General features: G+C 35.6%; 1 protein-coding gene and 1 long non-coding RNA gene across 3 annotated transcripts in view; one reads left to right on the top strand and one right to left on the bottom strand.

Moving 5' to 3' along the window:
• Positions 1 to 27,814, top strand: part of LOC117317763 (protein Wnt-6-like) — a 116,369-nt gene that overhangs the window by 52,471 nt on the left and 36,084 nt on the right. The window contains exon 2 of one of the 2 annotated variants that reach the window (XM_033872690.1): positions 25,584 to 26,500. In XM_033872690.1, the coding sequence (XP_033728581.1) occupies positions 26,427 to 26,500 (74 nt within the window). In that variant the 5' untranslated portion in view covers positions 25,584 to 26,426. Of the gene's footprint in view, positions 1 to 25,388; positions 26,501 to 27,814 lie in introns of those variants that run through there. The other variant, XM_033872691.1, reaches the window with a different exon arrangement.
• Positions 13,549 to 20,961, bottom strand: LOC117317765. Its single transcript, XR_004530240.1, has 2 exons — positions 20,875 to 20,961; positions 13,549 to 13,636 (listed from the first exon to the last, which is right to left on the bottom strand). It is a non-coding gene; the product is annotated as an uncharacterized LOC117317765 (long non-coding RNA).

Here is a 27,814-nt window from a genome sequence, read left to right as displayed (position 1 = left end):
CCACTGTGACATCTCTCTACACCCACTGTGAATCCTCTCTACACCCACTGTGACATTCCTCTCTACACCCACTGTGACATCCTCTCTACACCCACTGTGACATCCTCTACACCCACTGTGACATCCTCTACACCCACTGTGACATCCTCTCTACACCCACTGTGACATCCTCTCTACACCCACTGTGACATCGTCTCTACACCACTGTGACACTCCTCTACACCCACTGTGAACATCCTTCTACACCACTGTGACATCCTCTACACCCACTGTGACATCCTCTCTACACCCACTGTGACATCCTCTCTACACCCACTGTGCCATCCTCTCTACACCCACTGTGACATCCTCTCTACACCCACTGTGACATCCTCTCTACACCCACTGTGACATCCTCTCTACACCCACTGTGACATCCTCTCTACACCCACTGTGACATCCTCTACACCTACTGTGTCATCCTCTCTACACCCACTGTGACATTCTCTCTACACCCACTGTGACATTCTCTCTACACCCACTGTGACATTCTCTCTACACCCACTGTGACACCCTCTCCACACCCACTGTAACATCCTCTACACCCACTGTGACATCCTCTACACCCACTGTGACATCCTCTCTACACCCACTGTGACACCCTCTCCACACCCACTGTAACATCCTCTACACCCACTGTGACATCGTCTCTACACCCACTGTGACATCCTCTCTACACCCACTGTGACATCCCTCTTACACCCTACTGTGACATTCCTCTACACCCACTGTGACATCCTCTCTACACCCACTGTGACATCTCTCTACAACCACTGTGACATCCTCTTCTACACCCACTGTGACATCCTCTCTACACCCACTGTGACATCCTCTCTACACCCACTGTGACATCCTCTACACCCACTGTGACATCCTCTCTACACCCACTGTGACATCCTCTCTACACCCACTGTGACATCCTCTCTACACCCACTGTGACATCCTCTACACCCACTGTGACATCCTCTCTACACCCACTGTGACATCCTCTCTACACCCACTGTGACATCCTCTACACCCACTGTGACATCCTCTCTACACCCACTGTGACATCCTCTACACCCACTGTGACATCCTCTACACCCACTGTGACATCCTCTCTACACCCACTGTGACATCCTCTACACCCACTGTGACATCCTCTCTACACCCACTGTGACATCCTCTCTACACCCACTGTGACATCCTCTACACCCACTGTGACATCCTCTCTACACCCACTGTGACATCCTCTACACCCACTGTGACATCCTCTCTACACCCACTGTGACATCCTCTCTACACCCACTGTGACATCCTCTACACCCACTGTGACATCCTCTACACCCACTGTGACATCCTCTCTACACCCACTGTGACATCCTCTCTACACCCACTGTGACATCCTCTCTACACCCACTGTGACATCCTCTACACCCCCTGTGACATTCTCTACACCCACTGTGACTCCTCTCTACACCCACTGTGACATCCTCCTACACCCGACTGTGACATCCTCTCTACACCCACTGTGACATCCGCTCTACACCCACTGTGACATCCTCTACACCCACTGTGACATCCTCTACACCCACTGTGACATCCTCTCACACCCACTGTGACATCCTCTCTACACCCACTGTGACATCCTCTACACCCACTGTGACATCCTCTCTACACCCCCTGTGACATCCTCTCTACACCCACTTGTGACATCCTCTACACCCACTGTGACATACTCTCTACACCCACTGTGACATCCTCTACACCCACTGTGACATCCTCTCTACACCCACTGTGACATCCTCTCTACACCCACTGTGACATCCTCTCTACACCCACTGTGACATTCTCTCTACACCCACTGTGACATCCTCTCTACACCCACTGTGACATCCTCTCTACACCCACTGTGACATCCTCTCTACACCCACTGTGACATCCTCTCTACACCCACTGTGACATCCTCTACACCCACTGTGACATCCTCTACACCCACTGTGACATCCTCTCTACACCCACTGTGACATCCTCTACACCCACTGTGACATCCTCTACACCCACTGTGACATCCTCTCTACACCCACTGTGACATCCTCTCTACACCCACTGTGACATCCTCTCTACACCCACTGTGACATCCTCTCTACACCCACTGTGACATCCTCTCTACACCCACTGTGACATCCTCTCTACACCCACTGTGACATCCTCTCTACACCCACTGTGACATCCTCTCTACACCCACTGTGACATCCTCTCTACACCCACTGTGACATCCTCTCTACACCCACTGTGACATCCTCTCTACACCCACTGTGACATCCTCTCTACACCCACTGTGACATCCTCTCTACACCCACTGTGACATCCTCTCTACACCCACTGTGACATCCTCTCTACACCCACTGTGACATCCTCTACACCCACTGTGACATCCTCTCTACACCCATTGTGACATGCTCTCTACACACACTGTGACATCCTCTCTACACCCACTGGCATCCTCTACACCCACTGTGACATCCTCTCTACACCCAATGTAACATCCTCTAAACCCACTGTGACATCCTCTACACCCACTGTGACACCCTCTCTACACCCACCTTGACATCCTCTACACCCACTGTGACATCCTCTCTACACCCACTGTGACATCCTCTCTACACCCACTGTGACATCCTCTCTATACCCACTGTGACATCCTCTACACCCACTGTGACATCCTCTACACCCACTTTGACGTCATCTACACCCACTGTGACATCCTCTCTACACCCACTGTGACATCCTCTATACACCCACTGTGACATTCTCTCCACCTGTGACATCCTCTCTACACCAACTGTGACATCCTCTACACCCACTGTGACATCCTCTCTACACCCACTGTGACACCCTCTCTACACCCACTTTGACATCCTCTCTACACCCACTGTGACATCCTCTCTACACCCACTGTGACATCCTCTACATCCACTGTGACATCCTCTCTACACCCACTGTGACATCCTCTCTACACCCACTGTGACATCCTCTACACCCACTGTGACATCCTCTCTACACCCACTGTGACATCCTCTCTACACCCACTGTGACATCCTCTACACCCACTGTGACATCCTCTACACCCACTGTGACATCCTCTCTACACCCACTGTGACATCCTCTACACCCACTGTGACATCCTCTCTACATCCACTGTGACATCGTCAACACCTACTGTGACATCCTCTCTACATCCACTGTGACATCGTCTCCACGCCCACTGTGACATCATATCGTCTCCATACCCACCGTAAATAAAACCTATTTAGAAAGCTAATATCATCAAGGATTAACCACATATGACGTATTACATGCTTAAATGATATAGAAATTTCCTGAAAATAATTCTGCTTTGCCGACACATCGATATATATTGGAAAGTAACTCTCCAACACCGAAACATTACAGATAACAAGCTCACTAGGAATACCTTGTCATTAGAGATTCGATCAATATGTTTGCAACTTTTTTTATATTTGTTTTATTTTTTAAGACAATTTTAATACATAAATATATAAGAAACACACACACACCAATCATCACCATCATAGACATCATCATCATAATCTCATCATCATCATCATCATCATAGTAATCATCCAAATCTCATCATCATCATCATCATCATCATCATCCCCCAGTTTCCTGGTAGCCTGATCAATCCTGTCCTGTTGGTCATATCAACTCTTGCCACGTCAACTGAGCCATCAGCACGATGTTTGCAACTTAACTCCCCCTCCCCCCCCCCCCGCTCCCCCCCCCCCCCCCCCCCCCCCCCCCCCCCCCCAAAAAAAAATTAAATAAATAAAAAACGAAAAAAAACGAAAAAAGAAAACTCCAATACGAATACTATGATCGAAATATGATTAACTGAACATTCGGAGACTAGGGCGGCGTTTTTGTATATGCAAAAACCAAAAAGACAAATTTGTTGCTGGAAAAATGATATACAGCCACGTTATTGAGACTTAATTTATTGGAATTAGCCACAATTGAAAACTATCTTTTATTCTCGAGAGGTTTATATTAGATTCAAATTCAAATTCAAATTCATTTTATTCTCTTTTCACATATTGACATGATATATAGAGAAAAATATATTTACAATATAATATCTACAATTAAACTAGTGTTCGTAGTTGATACACGGTACTGTTTCACAACAAATCCCTTTCTTTGGCCCGAAGTATCATGGTATTGTTCATTACATATGTAAGCTCTTTTGTAGCCATGCTTGTTCCTATTACCGACAGATCGGTCGTTCTTCTCTGTGAAATTTACACAGTTCATTTAGATAAACTAGTGTTTACATATATCGTAAGTATCTAAGGTTTTTACCAGGTAACTTTATACTCAGTGTGGTATAGACGAAGGTAGCTTAACCCGAGTGAGGTTTCTGAAGTCTTTCAAAGATTTTCCAATTATTAACTTCTTTTATTTCCAGAGATGTTACAGATATTACAATATGTGTTTTTACACGGGGAAACACAGACACGATAAAAGCCGCATTGCTGTATGATATTGTTACTATTCAAGATTATAATCTAAATCTAGTTACATGTATATTGTGACAGTTATCCACCAATAATAGTTTGGTTGTCAGTGCTTGTATGATATTACGTATTGAAATATTTTTGTTTCGTCCTGTTTTTTTTGTTGCTGTTGATTTTTTGTTGTTTTTTGCTTTTTTTTGTTTTTTTTGTTTTTTTTTGTTTTTTTTGTTTTTTGTTATTTGTTTTTTTTTTTTTTTTTTTTTGCGTTCCATTTTTCTTTTGTTTGCTTGTTTGTTTGTTTTTGCTTTTGCTTGTTGTTTTGTTTTTGTTTTACTTGTTTTTGTAGAGAGTATAGTGTACATATTAGCACATGTATAATTTATTCTCGAAAATCGTTTTTTAATGACTTTAAATAACAAAATGCAAAATGAAAAGAGATTTTGCGAGAATTGATATTTTTTTTTAATGTTTTCTACCTTTTATATAATTTAAATCTCCAGATCTCAATACATCGTCATCAGCATAAATTTATTTGAACAATCATGACATTTTCAGATTGCGACATTCTAGGTTCATAAGTTGTTGACGCGCCCCTGTGGTGCAGTTTCCAGTATAAAACCGCACGTGAGCTGCCCCTCCTACACATAGTTACCTTTTTATTAGCTTAACAAGGAATACACCCGTGATGTTCGTTATCTAACACCTTGTGTGATTTCGGCATGTCGGCCTGTCATATCGACGTCACCTTCCTTCAGTTTAATGTAGTGCTTATTGCTGTCTTTGTCCGTGAGAGTCGACGAGTTGAAATATTAATCGTATTACCTATACCAATACATAGCTGATAGATCGGTACTGATATGATAGTTTCCTTTACGTGTAATTCAATTTAAAAAAAAAAAATTGTAAGAATTTCGATTTGTGCTTTTTCATTCCATATATATACATATAAATCTTTTTTAATTATCATCAAGTTATTTGTTATTATTAAATTCTAATAACATTATTCTCGATTAAAATCTAAAAAATTAGAAACAGCTCAAGGGCAGAAAGTACATCCTAAGTGCGATCTTGAACTGTCTGTCGTATTTCCGGAATTGTGTCCCCGAACGCTGTGATGGACTCATGGATTAGACAAACATAGTGATACGGAGCTATGTAACCTGACTGGTTTACGCCAGGGCGCTGTTTACGGGACTATATTTAAGTAAAAGCGTTTGATGTGGACAAACAATATGTCAAAATAAAGAGCTTAAACTTTTTAAACAATGAATTTATTTGCCCGATTGTTTATCCGTGGAATGGCATTAAAACGGAATTTATAACTTACCTGTGTGTACCGAATTTGACGGTGTTAAATGCTTCTGAATCCTGTAGGGCCTAACTATGGACTATTTACTTAGGGCTCGGTAAGTAAAGGGTAAGTATAGGGCAAAAGCTAAACACGTGACCTAATTCGGACAGAAGATGTAACTGTTGTCTGCTAAACTGTTTTTATAGATATGTAAGCAATTTTATCGTTTTCCGCTAGGATATTGTTCATTTACAAACAGCCCCTAATTAGATATCACTTTTGAAATATGTTTTTACTCTGGAATAAATATGTTTAAAATGTATAGCTTTTGTAGTATGTTGTAAGTTGATGCTAAATGTGCGTTATAGAAAACCTTGAGATAAATGTTTTGCTGGAATACATCTCAATGGTATCATATACCGTTATACTGACGTACAACCACAGAATACTTATATTGACATATTGACGAAGATGATTGGTGACCTCAGACAAGATTCTGAAATAAGGGATGATATACAACTACTTCAGACACACGTGTTCCTCAAAAGTAGGTAAATACTTCCCCGGAAATTCTATATCAAATACAAACATTCTAGGGCAACGCTGATCAGGGTGTAAAATACTCTTGGAAAAAACAAGTTTAAGAACGATATCGGCGACAACAGTTGCAAACGTCTGGGTGACATCAACATTCACTTCAACATCTTCACCAATGTAGGAGTAAGTAAAGTATAATATTACTACCCTATACCAATACTGAGGAGCGAAATTTCGACAATGTCCCAAAGCAATGTGTCAGAGCAACTTGAAATGTTGATAAAAATTCATAGCTATATAGTGGGGATTACATTGACAAAGAGCCCTCAGCGCAATGAATTATAACGGTACTAAAAGTTAGTAATCCCCAACCCCACCCCTGCACCCCGTCTCTTTCTCTTCCCTGCACATTATATATATATATATATATAAATAAATATATATGACATACGTATTATTAATTTTGTCAATATCGGTCCATAGCCTATATCTACATCAGGAGACGGATTAATATAAGTACCAAGTACTTGTTTCTGTATCCTTATATTTGTATTATTTGTATGTACCATTGCTATAACCAAATAAAATACAGTTTAAACCAAAGTTAGAATATCGACAAGGTCTCTAAGATGTTCTATATTTACTGAAACATTTTGTCGTATCCTTAACCATCAATTTTTGGCAAAACATTGGTTTCAAATGGAGAAATGTGACTATTTATTTATTTTTTTTGCATTCATACTTTGTTGTGCAGCAAGAGAAACAGTCAGTCCTAACACCGGATGGAAAGTATTGCAATTCAGAGTAAAATACGTCTAAATAGCGAAAATTGTACTTATTTGTAAGTATATATGTAAACAAGGTCATCGACAAGGCAGTCGTAACGACAGAGCGCTGAGTTAGATTTTGTGTCATTCTGGTGACGAAAGACTAATTATATGCTTTTGAATAAATTTAATATATATTTTTGTCATTCATTCGTACGTTATCCCGTCTCCCCCTAAGTACCCAAAGAAAACTTCTGTCGTAATCCGATATATCGTTAAAGGATTTAGAGAAATAATGAGGCCATTTAGAGCTCTACCAATTGTCAACTGTCATGCACTTGATTTCACGAGTTAAAATTGCATGTTTTATAACATCACTTTCATGAATTATATAGATATACCATTCTATTTATAACATGTCTACCAGAAGACGCTTTTTCTTCCGGAACGTATTTTCTGTAATTCAACCCCATTTTATCGGGTTTGAGTTAGAATTATGGTTTCATTATTATGTCTGTTTTATCTGTTGTCTTAAAAAGAACTATTCTTAGAATGCTCACAAATTGTCTTTAATGAAGTTCACATGTTTAAGAAAAATGACTCCTATTCTTTCTCCCTGGTTGACTACCAAAATCAATTCAAATTATATATTCATTGCTAAATTTAGAAATTATATTTGATTATAAAAGATAATTGATTATAATAGATATTTTGGATCACCGCTTCTTTCTTATTTGCAGCCATAATGATTTGACGATATAAAAGTTTTTGTTATTTCCCATTTTTTCGCTAAAATGACCTTATCGATTTATTTTCCCATCCAAGATTTAAGCGATCTAGTACCCTATTGTGAGCCCCAACACATGTTTGATCAAATATTTTACATTTGTTTTCGCATTTATTAAAACAAGATATTGACATTGTTGCACAAAATTACGAAAGAAACTTATGTAAGTTACGGAGACTCAATGAATTCCTTTAGATACCCATCCCTTCTTTAAACTTCTTTTCAAATATCTTAGAATAATCGTTTAAATATCGGAATTGCTGACTACCGGTGTGGCATAGTGAGTGTTTATCCATCTCATAATGGAAGCACACATACACCTTCTGCTTGGAATATCTCCAAATCCATGTTACCACCGCTAATATATGCCGTCTGAGGCCACGCCCACCCCAGACACACACCATTAATTGGAGTGCTCGGCCAACGACGCAATTTATATACGATTCTCAATAACGCTCAGAAGGCAATCGCGTGGGTTTAAGATCGAAATTGGTTTTAAATGTTTTGTGCGGATTTTCTATTTGAATATATTGTTTATTTGACTCAGAAATACACATCTATGCTGTGTCACGGGTAGAAAATTTAGCTGAAGAGAGCACCACTTCAGATTATGCGAGTTGTCAGTGTAAAAATAAGCGCTTCTTTAAAACAATACACAGTGAATCTGTTATAGATTTATTTTAATTCGGTTATCTTTATCAATCGTGACCCGGATTCTATTGCATGTACTGAAATCTGACGATGATGTGTACCTACCGGTTTTGTGGACATGATAATATGCATTTGTACGAGTTCGCGTGCTAGCTAATAATAGATAATTACAATTTCTATCAAAATACCATTAACTAATCATAGATTTTTTTTGCAAATGCAACAAAATTACTTCTGTGACTTATCTTCACATGATCTTTTTTTTATCTACAAATGTACAATATCACGTCCTTGATGTCACCACGTTATAATAGTCGTTATATACACGTGTACAATATCACGTTATAATAGTCGTTATATACACGTGTACAGTATCACGTTATAATAGTCGTTATATACAGTGTACACGTGTACACTATCACGTTATAATAGTCGTTATATACACGTGTACAATATCACGTTATAATAGTCGTTATATACACGTGTACAATGTCACGTTATAATAGTCGTTATATACACGTGTACAATGTCACGTTATAATAGTCGTTATATACACGTGTACAATATCACGTTATAATAGTCGTTATATACCCGTGTACAATGTCACGTTATGATAGTCGTTATATACACGTGTACAATGTCACGTTATAATAGTCGTTATATACACGTGTACAATATCACGTTATAATAGTCGTTATATACACGTGTACAATATCACGTTATAATAGTCGTTATATACAGTGTACAATGTCACGTTATAATAGTCGTTATATACACGTGTACAATATCACGTGATAATAGTCGTTATATACACGTGTACAATATCACGTTATAATAGTCGTTATATACACGTGTACAATATCACGTTATAATAGTCGTTATATACACGTGTACAATATCACGTTATAATAGTCGTTATATACACGTGTACAATATCACGTTATAATAGTCGTTATATACACGTGTACAATATCACGTTATAATAGTCGTTATATACACGTGTACAATATCACGTTATAATAGTCGTTATATACACGTGTACAATATCACGTTATAATAGTCGTTATATACACGTGTACAATATCACGTTATAATAGTCGTTATATACACGTGTACAATATCACGTTATAATAGTCGTTATATACACGTGTACAATATCACGTTATAATAGTCGTTATATACACGTGTACAATGTCACGTTATAATAGTCGTTATATACACGTGTACAATATCACGTTATAATAGTCGTTATATACACGTGTACAATATCACGTTATAATAGTCGTTATATACAGTGTACAATATCACGTTATAATAGTCGTTATATACACGTGTACAATATCACGTTATAATAGTCGTTATAAACAGTGTACAATATCACGTTATAATAGTCGTTATATACACGTGTACAATATCACATTATAATAGTCGTTATATACACGTGTACAATATCACGTTATAATAGTCGTTATATACACGTGTACAATATCACGTTATAATAGTCGTTATATACACGTGTACAATATCACGTTATAATAGTCGTTATATACACGTGTACAATATCACGTTATAATAGTCTTTATATACACGTGTACAATGTCACGTTATAATAGTCGTTATATACACGTGTACAATATCACGTTATAATAGTCGTTATATACACGTGTACAATATCACGTTATAATAGTCGTTATATACACGTGTACAATATCACGTTATAATAGTCCTTATATACACGTGTACAATATCACGTTATAATAGTCCTTATATACACGTGTACAATATCACGTTATAATAGTCGTTATATACACGTGTACAATATCACGTTATAATAGTCGTTATATACACGTGTACAATATCACGTTATAATAGTCGTTATATACACGTGTACAATATCACGTTATAATAGTCGTTATATACACGTGTACAATATCACGTTATAATAGTCGTTATAACCATGTGTACAGTATCACGTTATAATAGTCGTTATATACACGTGTACAATATCACGTTATAATAGTCGTTATATACACGTGTACAATATCACGTTATAATAGTCGTTATATACACGTGTACAATATCACGTTATAATAGTCGTTATATACACGTGTACAATATCACGTTATAATAGTCGTTATATACACGTGTACAATATCACGTTATAATAGTCGTTATATACACGTGTACAATATCACGTTATAATAGTCGTTATATACACGTGTACAATATCACGTTATAATAGTCGTTATATACACGTGTACAATATCACGTTGTAATAGTCGTTATACACACGTGTACAATATCACGTTATAATAGTCGTTATATACACGTGTGCAATATCACGTTATAATAGTCGTTATATACACGTGTACAATATCACGTCCTTGATGTCACCACGTTATAATAGTCGTAATGTAATTCTTCCCTGACTTGACTCTTTGTATGGTCTGGTGCTGCAAGTAGTTGCAGTATGAAATGACACCTGTTGAAAACAATAGATATTAAGAAGAGTACTAGGCAGACAGACCTTTTGTTTAATATGTCGCGTGCAACCCATCTGTACCAATATAAGTAAAAATCAAGTAGATATTTATAGAGGAAAGGGTCGAATTAAATGGGTTCTACGCGTGAATGAAAACATTGATGCGATTATGCGATACCGGGCTACAAAACTGAATAATGTTTACGCTGTTTGATTTCAATGGGGCATATTTACCTTAGTACTTTATTTGTTTAGATTATGACAGGTTAACTGTACGAGGTATTGACCGGCGAATATAGTTTTACAAACAATATATATGTTTTCCAATGAAATGTTTGTCCATAGCTATCGAGTCATGTGGATACAGTTATTGTGATAAAGTTATGATAAAAAGTTATTGTGATAAAGTTATTGTGATAAAGTTAATGTGATAAAGTTATTGTGATAAAGTTAATGTGATAAAGTTATGGTGATAAAGTTATTGCGATAAAGTTATAGTGATAAAGTGATAAAGTTATTGTGATAAAGTTATTGTGATACAGTTATAGTGATGGAGTTATTGAGATAAAGTTATAATGATAAAGTTATTGTGATAAAGTTATAGTGATATAGTGATAAAGTTATTGTGATAAAGTTAAAGTGATAGATTTCTTGTGATAAAGTTATAGTGATAAAGTTATAATGATAAAGTTATAGTGATGAAGTTATTGTGATAAAGTTATTGTGATGAAGTTATTGTGATAAAGTTATAGTGATGAAGTTATTGTGATAAAGTTATTGTGATAAAGTTATTGTGATAAAGTTATAGTGATGGAGTTATTGTGATAAAGTTATAATGATAAAGTTATTGTGATAAAGTTATAGTGATATAGTGATAAAGTTATTGTGATAAAGTTAAAGTGATAGAGTTCTTGTGATAAAGTTATAGTGATAAAGTTACAGTGATAAAGTTATTGTGATAAAGTTATTGTGATAAAGTTATGGTGTTAAAGTTATAGTGATAAAGTTATAGTGATAAAGTTATTATGATAAAGTTATTATGATAAAGTTATTGTGATAAAGTTATTGTGATAAAGTTATTGTGATAACAGTATAGATACACGTACATGTAGAATGACATTCCAAAGAGAACCTGTGACGTAATAAACCGTTCCTGCATCATGATATGATGTCACAAGTCCATTGTCATATCCTCATGTACCCTTCTCCATCTTATTCAACAATTCTTTCTCCACACTGACTTTCTTTTCTCTCTCTTTAATTTCTTCTATATCTCGTTCTTTCTTTCATAAATACAGTTCATACCAATTTTTAAAGCTATGTCTAAGATCATTTATAGATCTTCTTCAATATACTGTTGAATTTTAACTAATTATGAGGAATGGAATGATTGTGTGTATGATGTATGGAAAAACTGAATTGTAAATGTATTATGCACTGTTAAATATCTTCAAAAAGTAAAAATAAAATGAAATAAAATAAGATGTCAATTTCAGTAATTGTTTGATTCACATTCCCCCTACCCTCTAATCTCTTTTGTCAATGTATTGTCGTGACGTCATCTTCCATTTCGTAGAAAGTAATCGATGGTAAATGTAACATCGCTAATCATTACATCACTTACTAGATAAAGAATGTACAAAATTGTACTAGATTATAAACTTGCACTAGATTATGTATAATGTAAATGGGATATCGCTTATTTACAAATTTTACATCTGCTAGATTATGTATTTGACATCGCTTATTCAATCAAAATCTACGAACTTGTACTAGATATGCATAATGTAAATAGTATATCGCTTATTTATACAAATTCTACATCAGCTAGATTATGTATTTACATTGTATATAATAATGTGAATGTGACATCGCTTATTCAAGCAAACTGTACGAAGGTGTACTATACTATGTATAATGTTAATTATGTATTTATATATATTTATGTAAATGTAACATCGCTTAGTAATATATTTACATATATTATAACGTCACTTACTAGATTAAAATTATACATAATTGTACTAGACAATGTAGTTATATATAATTATGTAAATGTAACATTGTTAGGTAAATACACAATGCATCAGCTTATGTATCGATATTTGAGGTGAACCTGCTTTGACATGTATTTAACTAATGACATGCAATCATAGACATATTATGAGCCTTGATTTATGCAAATGTATGCATAATATTTGAACAGCAAAAACAACAATAACGGCACCAAAGTCTTTATAATATAGGCAAAAATATTAATCTTTAAGTGTTTAATTTTGCAAATTGGCCACTTCGAATTCAGCGGTAGTTGTAACCGACGATCAGTCGGGGGAGATAAGATTTTTAAGTCTTAGGAGATGAAATGGTTTGGTCGAATGATTTTGTAGTCTATGTAATTTGGAACGTGAAACAAACCTATCCTCTAACAGTGATTCATTATTCCGTTAAATCAAATGAGAACTTGGACAAAAACATGAGATAAACTAATTTATTACTCATTTACTTACGATGATAATGATAATTCACTCAACGACGACTCATCTATGTGTCTTTTTCAGTGACCTGTAACAAATAAAAATACATATTAGCAAATAAATCGAGGTATTAAGACCAGAATAATGCTGTATTGTTTTATGGTGCAAAGAACAATACATTCAATACGTAGATGTATGTAGGTACAAGTATTTCAAGCATATCCCCATAATTTGTCAAATGATAAGTAAAATAAGAATTCAGAACAATAGTCCTATCTGGTGGTCTCCCTCTCAAATCTGTGCATCATACCCCATTATTTGTCAAATGATACGTAGAAATAAGAATTAAGAACATTGATTCTTTCTCGGTCTCGAATCTGTGCCTGTTTTGGACCAATGCTTTGGTTATTGCTGATAGACGACAGTATTGTCAATAACGTTCTATAAATTGATGATCAGTACATTTGTGTAACACAACTTTGTTTTATTAGTCTTCTGTTTACAAGGATTACAAAAGCTTGTATATATGACTGCTACGTACTGTATGTCTAAAATAACAAATTAGCAAATGATGTAAGTTGCTAATATATATTTTTTTAAACAATTACAAGCGATTTTACAATGAAAATATGTTTTAAACATACGATAAGATTCAAACTATAACCTATTGAAGTAAATACGTCTCAAATAGGTCTGTGTGTAACTGCTGCAGTAGCATCTTGCTATCATAAATGTTTTAACCAGAGTCATCAACTTGTACTTTAAAGTCTGCTATTTTCATGAGTCTTAATTTTCGTGTTTTCTTACTCGAAATGAGAAATTTACACCGGTAAAAAATATCCCAATGAAAATTTAAAAAAAATCGCAGCTGTTGCCACAATGTCAATTTCAAACCACGAATGCCTTCCGCAACCACTACTGCTTTGAATAAGATCTCAGTTTTCTCGGAGTTATTGCAGTTGCGTGTCATAGAATCAATATGGATGAAATCATGATAACTTCAGACGAAGCAACCGTATTCTGATAGTAGTTAATATTATATTGGCAATCATGGCTCTGCAATCATCCCTGCAAAAACAACAGGGACTTAGAAGGGGGTTTCCAACGATTCCTGGTTTTGTTTTGAATCTATAACAGACTTTTATATTGGATGGCCTGATTTGACGTTTGATACTGAATTAAATTGACTCCTAATGAACTCTGTAATAGTTAAATGTGACAATTATACAAGACAGATTTCTACTTTTACGTTTTTCGCTTAAATGGAAATTCGAATGAGCTTACATTTATGAACAGAATTGAATCTATATCAAAAGTATCTAGATAAAGGCCAAAACAGCTTAAATCTTGTAATCTATGTACGTAAATATAGGAAATAAAACAACGGTGAGATCTCTCGTAATTAATATGATCTTCAATTGAAATGTAATCACATTAATAATCAAAATGTCTCTATCAATAATTGCTTTTGTATCAATATTGTACATTTCGTCCATTTGAGTGGACACTTGTATCAATATTGTATATTTCGTCCGTTTGAAGTGACAATGTTGTATCAATATTGTACATTTCGTCCATTTGAGGTGACAATGATGTATTAAATTGTATATTTTGTCTGTTTGAGGCGACAATGTTGTATCAATATTGTATATTTCGTCCATTTGAGGTGACAATGTTGTATCAATATTGTATATTTCGTCCGTTTGAAGTGACAATGTTGTATCAATATTGTATATTTCGTCCATTTGAGGTGGCAATGATGTATCAAAATTGTATCTTTCGTCCTTTTGAGGTTACAAGTTGTATCAAAATTGTATATTTCGTCCTTTTGAGGTGGCAATGATGTATCAATATTGTATATTTCGTCCGTTTGAAGTGACAATGTTGTATCAATATTGTATATTTCGTCCATTTGAGGTGACAATGTTGTATCAATATTGTATATTTCGTCCGTTTGAAGTGACAATGTTGTATCAATATTGTATATTTCGTCCATTTGAGGTGGCAATGATGTATCAAAATTGTATCTTTCGTCCTTTTGAGGTTACAAGTTGTATCAAAATTGTATATTTCGTCCTTTTGAGGTGGCAATGATGTATCAAAATTGTATCTTTCGTCCATTTGAGGTGACAATGTTGTATCAATATTGTATATTTCGTCCTTTTGAGATTACAAGTTGTATCAAAATTGTATATTTCGTCCATTTGAGGTGGCAATGATGTATCAAAATTGTATCTTTCGTCCTTTTGAGGTTACAATGATGTATCAAAATTGTATATTTCGTCTGTTTGAGGTGACAGTGTTGTATCAATATTGTATATTTCGTCCATTTGAAGTGACAATGTTGTTTCAAAATTGTATCTTGTGTCCTTTTGAGGTGACAATGATGTATCAAAATTGTATATTTCGTCCGTTTGAGGTGACACTGTTGTATCAATACTGTATATTTCGTCCGTTTGAAGTGACAATGTTGTATCAAAATTGTATATTCCGTCCATTTGAGGTGACAATGTTGTATCAATATTGTATATTTCGTCCGTTTGAAGTGACAATGTTGTATCAATATTGTATATTTCGTCCATTTGATGTGACACTGTTGTATCAATATTGTATATTTCGTCCATTTGAGGTGACACTGTTGTGTAAATATTGTATATTTCGTTTTATGCTATTGTTTTATGGTTTTCCTTTCGATATTAATATTGCTTTCGTATAAAGGTGATCCCTGTTATATTAATGCTTTGTTCTACTTTGTTAATGATGTGAGAAGCTTTGTCTATGAGGTAATCTTAGACTAAATACAAAATGTAATTGGGTTTCGGTAAAATGTATACCTTTGACCGGATCCTACAGTTTATTAAATTGTATGATATAAAAAGTATCGTCATACAATTTTGAGCGAATACCCTAGAATCACCATTAAATCTGGCGTGTTAATTGATGCTAGTACCCTAGAATCACCATTAAATCTGGCGGGTTAGTTGGTACCAGTATCCTAGAATCACCATTAAATCTGGTGTGTTAATCGATGCCAGTATCCTAGAATAACCATTTAATCTGGCGTGTTAATTGATGCCAGATCTAGAATCACCATTAAATCTGGCATGTTAATCTATGCCAGTATCCTAGAATCACCATTAAATCTGGTATGTTAATTGATGCCAGTACCCTAGAATCACCATTAAATCTGGCATGTTAATTGATGCCAGATCCCTAGAATCACCATTAAATCTGACGTGTTAGTTGGTACCAGTACCCTAGAATCACCATTAAATCTGGCGTGTTAGTTGGTACCAGTACCCTAGAATCACCATTTAATCTGACGTGTTAATTGATACCAGTACCCTAGAATCACCATTAAATCTGACATGTTAATCGATGTCAGTATCCTAGAATCACCATTAAATCTGGTGTATTATTCGATGTCAGTACCCTAGAATTACCATTAAATCTGACGTGTTAATTGATGCCAGTACCCTAGAATCACCATTTAATCTGGCGTGTTAATTGATGCCAGTACCCTAGAATCACCATTAAATCTGGCATGTTAATCGATGCCAGTACCGTAGAATCACCATTAAATCTGGCATGTTAATTGGTGCCAGTACCCTAGAATCCGCGTTAAATCTGGCGTGTTAATTGATGCCAGTACCCTATAATCACCATTAAATCTGGTGTGTTAATTGATGACAGTACCCTAGAATCACCATTAAATCTGGTGTGTTAATTGATGACAGTACCCTAGAATCACCATTAAATCTGGCTTGTTAATTATTGCCAGTACCCTAGAATCACCATTAAATCTGGCGCGTTAATTATTGCCAGTACCCTAGAATCACCATTAAATCTGGTGTGTTAATTGATGACAGTACCCTAGAATCACCATTAAATCTGACATGTTAATCGATGCCAGTACCCTAGAATCACAATTAAATCTGACGTGTTAGTTGATGCAAGTACCCTAGAATCACCATTAAATCTGGGTGTCAATTGATGCCAGTACCCTAGAATCACCATTAAATCTGGTGTGTTAATTGGTGCCAGATCTAGAATCACCATTAAATCTGACATGTTAATCGATGCCAGTACCCTAGAATCACCATTAAATCTGGCGAGTTAATTGATACCAGTACTCTAGAATCACCATTTAATCTGGCGTGTTAATTGATGTCAGTACCCTAGAATCACCATTAAATCTGGTGTGTTATTGATGCCAGTACCCTAGAATCACCATTAAATATGGCGTGTTAATTGATGCCAGAACTAGAATCACCATTAAATCTGGTGTGTTAAGCGATGTCAGTACCCTAGAATTACCATTTAATCTGGCGTGTTAATTGATGCCAGTACCCTAGAATCACCATTAAATCTGGCATGTTAATTGATGCCAGTACCCTAGAATCACCATTAAATCTGGCGTGATAATTGGTGCCAGATCTAGAATCACCATTAAATCTGGCGTGTCAATTGATGCCAGTACCCTAGAATCACCATTAAATCTGGCGAGTTAATTGATACCAGTACTCTAGAATCACCAGTTAATCTGGCATGTTAATTGATGTCAGTACCCTAGAATCACCATTAAATCTGGCGTGTTAATTGATGCAAGTGCCCTGAAATAGCCATTAATTTTGGCATGTCTAACTCTTATTGATCCTTTCTTACTCTCTCACTTTTTTTTGCGAGATTTCATGTTTCTGTACCGTCAATTCGTGACGACCCGATATATCATTATTTTATTTTGATGTACTTGTTGATGCTGAGGATTCCGATGAGCATGTTCGTGACAGGTTTCCTTAATGATTGACAGGCGGAATAGCACCAGGGAAACCACTAAACTGTCTATAGATGTTGTGTCTTTCGGTCGAATCCATGGACCTGCTCCAAATCGCTCATCGGTGTTCTCTAATAAAATTCTTATCAGCACGGATTATCGTCGACATGGCTGTAAGTCGTGATTTTTTGTGTTCTATGTTAAGACACGTAACAGGTGTGACCAGATTGTCGCTAGTTATCACAAGCTAGAATCTTAAATGCTTCTTTGGGTGTACATCAAATCATTTATACCTAAGTTGGTAGTTAATAGTATGAAAATGAGCACACAAGCGGCCATGCATTTCATAAAATAACTACAGTTCTATATATTGAAGTCCGAAACCTAATTGTCTTCCTTTAATCTCCAATTGATCATTATCTCTCTTTGTCTCCAAGGTCGCTGTAAATGTCCTTGACGATATCCTTTCATCTTTTCCCCATCCACCCGTTTTGAATGTCTGTTTACATCGCAGTTGTTTAGTTTGATTATTTATGTTCCTGCTTCTTTTTATTTTCTTTCTTACTCTCGATTTGTCTGTTCCCCTTCCTATTTCCCCATTGTCTGTCTGTTTCTCATCCATACATCAGTTAGTTTAACTCATTTGTTTTAACAGTATTCTATGGAAACATTGTCTTCTTTTGAATCATGGGGTATTCTCAACTAAATGCGATCTATCATTCGTTACACGGGACAACATATGCGAGTACATATTTGTTCTCCGAAAAACACTGATTGAGGTCAGCAACGACAAGTATAAACCTTGGTGATATATATTATCACATAGGGGGACTTTTAACAGGTATTTCCATGACTGTGTATGATGATTTCCTCACACCCATTAAACACCTGACAGGAGTGAAGTAAATTAAAATATCATTTATGATTTTTTCATGTCCTCGACTATACCACTATATATCAATGATTCATAGCTGTCGTTGAGATATGAAGGTATTTTCAAATGTAGCTGGAATTCACCCCTAAATTGCCGCCCGTTACCGTCGCTCCAGCGCGTCTAGAAGAGGACGCGATTGTCATCGACTGTATGCCGTTTGAACAGCCTTTGTACACGAAAATTTAATATTTCTCGATATTTCCGCATAGATGGCCAGACTGTCTTCAAATAACACTGTTAAAAAGATCCACTTGGCAACAGGTTTTACACCATCAGGGTAAAGCAAGCTTATATCTGTATCAGAATGTTTTAGCACAGTTAGAGTTTGTTAAGATGTTTTGCATATGCGTTTGTATATAATGTTTAGCGGTAAGATTTTTTGAAAGAAAGGAAAGAAAAATCAGCAAAACCTAACGCTATTTAATAAGTTAAGAATTATGTCTGTTGTATAAAGATTACATCATAGCATAAGGAAAATACTATTTATCATGAAAACATGTTAATCAAAATACATCTAAAGAACATTTACGAACAGCAAAATTATATCCATACACATTATCTGTGCATGAATCAGCCAATTTTATGTCAATTTAAAAGTACATAATTTAATTTGTCTTTGCTATTAGTTCATATAAACTTCTCATCCGGATGAAATATATAAATTGAATAAGGAGGAAACCTTATTTCAAGGACATTTACCTCATAAGAAAAAACATAGCAAGTTAAGTAAAAGGTGAAAAACAACACGACTAAAACAAGTGGTCATACCCCTTTTTAGGCCCCTCAATGTTTACGTGGGAAAAATCTATCTACTGTACAGAGAGTTTATAGTAGCAAAGATATCTCGTTAATCTGCAATAATTCAAACAAATAGCCTTCATATCACAACGATTCAGCTAACCTTTCCAAACCCCGGTAATGCACTATTTGTAACCTCTAACCACCCACCCCGATGCGTAAATAATACATAGCCTCCAACCACCCACTCAGATGTGTAAATAATACATAGATATGTAAAAATACGGAAAGAAAATGTTGAAATTTTGCTGGAAAATTTATGTCCGTTTTTAAATCTATCAAGGGCTCGTCCGGAAGTCCATTTTGTGATAGCCGGGGGACTTAATGACAAGGTAAGATATTTCTGAAGTAGTTATTAGAAAGACGTAACTTGTCAGGTTGATGGAGTTTAGGGAGATATAAAATGAGTTGGCAGAAAAGCATGCATTATGCTGTTTATTGATGACTGGTACATACAAGGCATTAACTGCATGTGCGGGACGGTGATAGTGTTATAATCCTTTCAATTAAGGGCCTAATACCTTGTTTAATTAAAGGCAACTTTTGAATGAGTATCTTATAATTGGGTTGCACCTTTCCCTAATTAGTGGCTCAAAGTTGATAACAACCTAAATACGGAAATTCTTCCACATATTTTGTGTGCATTTATGTTGAATCAGATGCTTTTTTGCCATCGTCGATTGTGTCATTTCTAAACTCATATAATGTTGAATGTAATAATAGCCACTAGCACGCAGTAAGATATATTTAAGAGCTGTATAATGCAAAATTATAAAATGTTTAAAATATTTTCTGACAAAATGGATTTTCTATAACATACCTTAATCTTTGAATATCAACAGAATGATGTTTTCATGGTCGGTTTTCGAGTTATTCCTATCCAACATTATACATTTTGATATGTGAAAGTCAAAAGTTAAATTATTCTTTTTAAAAAAAATCTTGAAAATATGAAGACCAAGAAAAATTAATCATTCCAATAATTCACACAAATTCATTTAATTGGTAACAAAGGGATTCAAACATGTCTAATTTAGGAAGAGGATTGTATCAAGAGTGAGTTTTCCGGAAAACAAACGCAGGTCCACAGGAGACTTCTAGTGTCTTGGACAATTCTGTAATTTGGAGGTCCTTATATTGTATGTTCTAAGAGATACAGAGAAATGATTATTTTCCGAGCACGTTACAAAATCAGAATTGGTTAATTGGTTTTATCTTGATAGATTCTACTGATGTATATCTTTATCTTAATATATTCTACTGGTATAAATTTTTATCTGAACAAATTCTACTGGAGTATATCGTTGTCTGAACTGTTTTGTACTGGCGTATATTTTTATCTGAACAGATTCTACTAGAAGGTACAACAAACGTCAGACGTTAAAAAGTAAAAATGCGCTGGTACAACAAACGCCAATTATAAAAAGGTGACACATCACAGGTACAACAAACGCCAATTATAAAAAGGTGACACATCACAGGTACAACAAACGTCAAATATAAAAAGGTAACGCTCTACACGTACAACAAACGTCAAATATAAAAAGGTAACTCATGACAGGTACAACAAACGTCAAATATAAAAAGGTAACGCTTCACAGGTACAACAAACGTCAAATATAAAAAGGTGACACATGGCAGGTACAACAAACGTCAAATATAAAAAGGTAACACATTGCTGGTACAACAAACGTCAAATATTAAAAGGTGACACATGACAGGTACAACAAACGTCAAATATTAAAAGGTGACACATGACAGGTACAACAAACGTCAAATATAAAAAGGTAACACATTGCTGGTACAATAAACGTCAAATATAAAAGGTAACTCATGACAGGTACAACGAACGTCAAATATAAAAAGGTGACACATGGCAGGTACAACAAACGTCAAATATAAAAAGGTAACACATTGCTGGTACAACAAACGTCAAATATTAAAAGGTGACACATGACAGGTACAACAAACGTCAAATATAAAAAGGTAACACATGACAGGTACAACAAACGTCAAATATAAAAAGGTAACAAATGACAGGTACAGCAAACGTCAAATGTAAAAAGGTAACGCTCTACAGGTACAACAAACGTCAAATATAAAAAGGTGACACACCACAGGTACAACAAACGTCAAATATAAAAAAGGTAATACATGACAGGTACAACAAACGTCAAATATAAAAAGGTAACACATGACAGGTACAACAAACGTCAATTATAAAAAGGTGACACATCACAGGTACAACAAACGTCAAATATAAAAAGGTAACACGCCATAGGTACAACAAACGTCAAATATAAAAAGGTAACACGCCATAGGTACAACAAACGTCAAATATAAAAAGGTAACACACCACAGGTACAGCAAACGTCAAATATAAAAAGGTAACACACCACAGGGACAACAAACGTCAAATATAAAAAGGTGACACACCACAGGTACAACAAACGTCAAATATAAAAAGGTAACACGCCATAGGTACAACAAACGTCAAATATAAATAGGTAACACACCACACGTACAACAAACGTCAAATATAAAAAGGTAACACATGACAGGTACAACAAACGTCAAATATAAAAAGGTAACACACCACAGGTACAACAAACGTCAAATATAAAAAGGTGACACATGACAGGTACAACAATCGTCAAATATAAAAAGGTTACGCTTCACAGCTACAACAAACGTCAAATATAAAAAGGTGACACATGACAGGTACAACAAACGTCAAATATAAAAAGGTAACACATTGCTGGTACAACAAACGTCAAATATAAAAAAGGTAACGCTTCACAGGTACAACAAACGTCAAATATAAAAAGGTGAACACATGACAGGTACAACAAACGTCAAATATAAAAAGGTAACGCTCTACAGGTACAACAAACGTCAAATATAAAAAGGTAACACATCACAGGTACAACAAACGGCAAATATAATAAGGTGACACATGACAGGTACAACAAACGTCAAATATAAAAAGGTAACACATTGCTCGTACAACAAACGTCAAATATAAAAAGGTAATACATTGCTCGTACAACAAACGTCAAATATAAAAAGGTAACGCTCTACCGGTACAACAAACGTCAAATATAAAAAGGTAACACATTGCTCGTACAACAAACGTCAAATATAAAAAGGTAACGCTCTACCGGTACAACAAACGACAAATATAAAAATGTAACGCTCTACAGGTACATTAAACGTCAAATATAAAAAGGTAACGCTCTACAGGTACAACAAACGTCAAATATAAAAAGGTAATACATTGCTCGTACAACAAACGTCAAATATAAAAAGGTAACGCTCTACAGGTACAACAAACGTCAAATATAAAAAGGTAACGCTCTACAGGTACAACAAACCTCAATTATAAAAGGTGACACATTGCTGGTACAACAGACGTCAAATATAAAAAGGTAACGCTTCACAGGTACACAAACGGCAAATATAAAAGTAAATGACAGATATTGTTTCTTTTAGACTTGGCCAAAGGGATGAAAATCCAATACATCTACTGATAATGCTTGATTAAAAAAAAAAAAAAAAAAAATCTTATAAATCACTTCAGAATAGATTCGAGCTTGTTGCTTTAGGCCATAATCTACATGTAGCGTCCAGTTCTCTTGGGATATTGTGCAATAAACCATTGGTGCGTTTTAGGAAATATTATACAGTTGCTCATGTGCCTTTTATGTGCATTTTATCAAATTTGGACATTTTATTTCCCAGGCGAATATATAAATTCTGCAAAAGGTTGCTTATCAGATACCTTTATTGCATTTCAATTCAATAACATATAGTTATATATAAAATATATGACATCAGCTTACTGCATTATTGTTCTCTAAAGTAAAACTCGGGGTTAGCACGCATGACTCTTCAATGATAATCAATGAATCGGGATAACATTATCATTTTAGTCTTCCGAGACAAGATACGCCAAACGTTATATGTAATAAAAATCATAATCTCCACTTTAGCTTCCTCTATCCATATCGTCTAAAAGTCCTGGGACGCAATTCGATGAACTTTTCTTTTAATATATTTGAACATTTTATTGATACACAATGCAATTGAAGTCGGGTTTTTGCAGGAATTGTTTTGTCATTATGTCAATTGTTTTTATCTAGGAATTTAGGTGAAAATTCTGATATTGAAATGGTGACACTTAACTTGACAAACGTCCTTACTCTGTAGCATAATAAACAAATGAATCATAAACGAGCATGTAGATGATGAAAGGGTGATAGCTGCCCTGCTTATTTCGTAGTGGGCCGTTTTCTGTGCTGTCATTGAAACGCCAGAAACCAGGTGAAACATCCACGATATATACAAGTCTGTTTGAACGACGATCTCCGAGCAAAATATATTATTTGCTAATACGGTGGTGTTGTAAGCGTCGTCTGAGGTATTGACCGGTGTTGGCGAACTTCAAAGAGCCGATAGCTGGGTGGGCTAGGAGGTTGGGTTAATGATTTGTACATGTAAGGATCCTGTCACCGATGATCGTCAACCTTACGATGAATCAAGCCTCATTAGCTACAAGTCGCTTTAAATAAAATTTTTGAAATATTTTTATTTATTTAGCTGAAACATATATGGAGTTTGTCTGCTGTTGGGAATTTCGCATCGAATGAAAAGTACATTACATTGTTAATAATGTAGTAATTCTTACTTTACCTGCGATTTGCATTTCACAATGCATGGCATTATAGATTCTGACATTATTAAGGAATTTGTCTACTTTTTGGAATTCACTATCGAATGATGAAAAGTACATTGCCTATATGTAATGAAATAATTCTTACATTACCTTAGATTTTTATTGCACTCTATAATGCATTATATATTATGACGGGGTGTGGTCTACATTTAAAGTAATTAAGCAATACGTCAATGAAGATAGACCTATAGGACTTTTTAGGGTTAACCCTCGAACTATTCGTCTTGACAATCCATTGGTCATCATACACCGCGCATCAGTCTCAATCCACATCAAAACAAAGCTGTCTGATGCGATGTCATTCGAAAGAGGTCATATATTGAAAGGGGAAAACGTAGTCGAAAAACAAGTATTAACTTCAAATCTAAGCGTATGTTTTATTCCCATATATTGAGCTATCATAGTCGTATCAGATAACGCGGTCTGCCGGGGTCACTGATCAAACGAGTCCTACTATTGTGAAGAGAAACACCACAATAGTACCCCAGCACACCATATAGAGCTGGTGAGCCACACAACGACAAGGCCTCACCTGTGATACTCCGCTAGGAAAGTCACCTGTACATCATATCAAGTATACTTAGTGCTTTTCTTCCCATTCATTTCAATTATATTAGTTCCTGGTAGTTTTCCTGACTGAGACCAATCCTCACAATGATTATTTTCTGATGATGCGGTTAGCCATCAAGTTGGGATTTGTCATAAATGTTTTAATGATGAGCGAGTACATCAAGTCAATACATTCGCCATGCATGTTTTATCAAAATCTGACTATCTGATGTACCTCTTTACAGACCGTGTTGATCACTAGAGGCCTTACCGGATAGCTGGAACTGTATGAGGTCGCCAACAAACCCTATCGGAGGATTTTCAGCACAGGAAGGAACAAGTGACGTAACGGTTACTCTCTATACATATTGAGGAAATCGGGATTGTAGAGATAGACCCAGCTCTAAAGATATTAAAAGAATGCTTCATCGTCAGGATACACACATTCACAGTCATATATAATGTAGTTGGGACCACCTGAGCCATGGTTCACTTGAATTCTCACCGTGACAGGACACCGGAGCACTGGCTACCCAAACACACTATTTCAGAGGATGTGATTTTCGACTTACATTGGAACTACCCATGTGGAGTTAGCATTTATCGTGTACTACTTGTCTACCATAGGACGGACTTAAGTTCGGATATGAGGAAATGTCTAAGGGGGTAAAAGCCCGTCCTTGGATCGCCGTCCATACCATCCTACCCCGGGGTAGACAGCCACACGCAGGTACACACTGTTGTTGTGGTTATAGGAACAGGGGTGATTGGAACTGATTGACATGTATGTGGTTCCAGCTCTCCCAATACGCAATTTGTTAGTATTCATTCCCAAATAAACTGCAACAAGCCTCTTGCATGCATGTATATATGTAATGTATGTGTGTAAGTGTACCAGTCAGAACTATATCATTACACGGTTATACGTATGGAATTGTTCGTGAATTACTTTTGGGGTTATCGACGAAGACCTGGTGTTATTTCTTCTTGGAGATTGGAAATACGAATTACGTAATACCAGTATAATAACTGGCGGCGAACAGTCCAGCAATTCTCACGAAGGACTCTCGGTCATTGCATGTCAAATCATGCAAGTTCAAGGAGTACTTGTATTTGTATACTTTTATCTGCTGTGTCCAACCAATATCATAGGTCTATGGTGGTAAGTAGCTCATTTACATATTCATGTAATTCACAATTATTCATCTCATTAGCATATTCATATATTAAACATTAATCAAATGCATACATTGCTTTTATAATTATGTATTGAAAGAAAGATAGATTTTTTTTGTAAAGATATAAAATATACATAAAATATTTTGATTATATGCAAAGTGAATACTTACACATATTTCATTTTATTTAATCCATTATCAATGCGCATTAATTATTTCAGAAGAGACTAAATCTTGTAATGAAAGAAATCAGATAAAGTAAATGTCCTTTAAACCAACACATCGGCTCAAACATCAAAATAATTAAACTTGAATTGTTCGGTTATTGTTTTGGCATTTTGGAAACTGCATATATACTTTTACGAAAAACATGTGATAATGAACACTATTTGTATGGATTTTCTAGCATATGATAATTCTATGTTTAATTAAGATGCTAATTATACGGGATAATTACATAGATGACAAAGATAGATTCCACGGTAAACCCTGTGTTGATACACACAGACTTTGTCTGTATAGTCTAGCCTGGGTCATCGTGTTTTAGACCGGCTGATTCTAACGAATAGCGTTGACCTAAGGTGACCTCTGTTGATAGGCTGGGTATCATTTACATATCATCGCTCACTCAGATACACAGACCGACATCACAAAGACGCTTAAAGACATACTATTATAGAATAATCAAAGCGTTTACGTGGTAAATTGACCGGGTAGCATTTCACAATCTACTTATCATAATGACCTAATTTGTTGTATTTGTGTACATAATTAAACGTGTTTGTAAAAAGGTAAAACATATACCATATAGTTAATTATTTATTTTTGCTTCAGTATAAAACATAATCAATTTGTTTGATATATTACAAAATGGTTGCTTGCGCTCGAATATCCTAATTAGAAAAACAAATGAATATTTATTCTGGAATACAATGCATATATATTTTTACTATTAACTGATATCATAAATAATTTAAGATCATTTAATAGCAAATAAAATAAACAAACTATTAAAATATTTAACAAATAATGCAAGTTGATTTATTTCCTTTTTACTAAATCCCGTGGCGTACCGTTCGACAGTTTGAAGTCCTTTGATCATAAAGTAGTATATCATAGTTACTTCCAAATTATTTTCATCGACCTTTGTAGAATCCGGCAGCATGTCTCGCTCCTGTTACAACTTGATGCATATTTAAGCTTCAGCTATCATTGAGAAATGTTGCCGATAACCTTAGTCGTAACCCTGTAAATGTGTGACCGTTCAATTAATTACTTAAAAGAGGAAGACGTGTATA

This window comes from Pecten maximus, chromosome 19, assembly GCF_902652985.1.
Source record: "Pecten maximus chromosome 19, xPecMax1.1, whole genome shotgun sequence".
Lineage (NCBI taxonomy): Eukaryota > Metazoa > Mollusca > Bivalvia > Pectinida > Pectinidae > Pecten > Pecten maximus.
The sequence above is the reverse complement of the archived record's forward strand: the minus strand, read 5'-3'. Positions and strand labels throughout refer to the sequence as shown.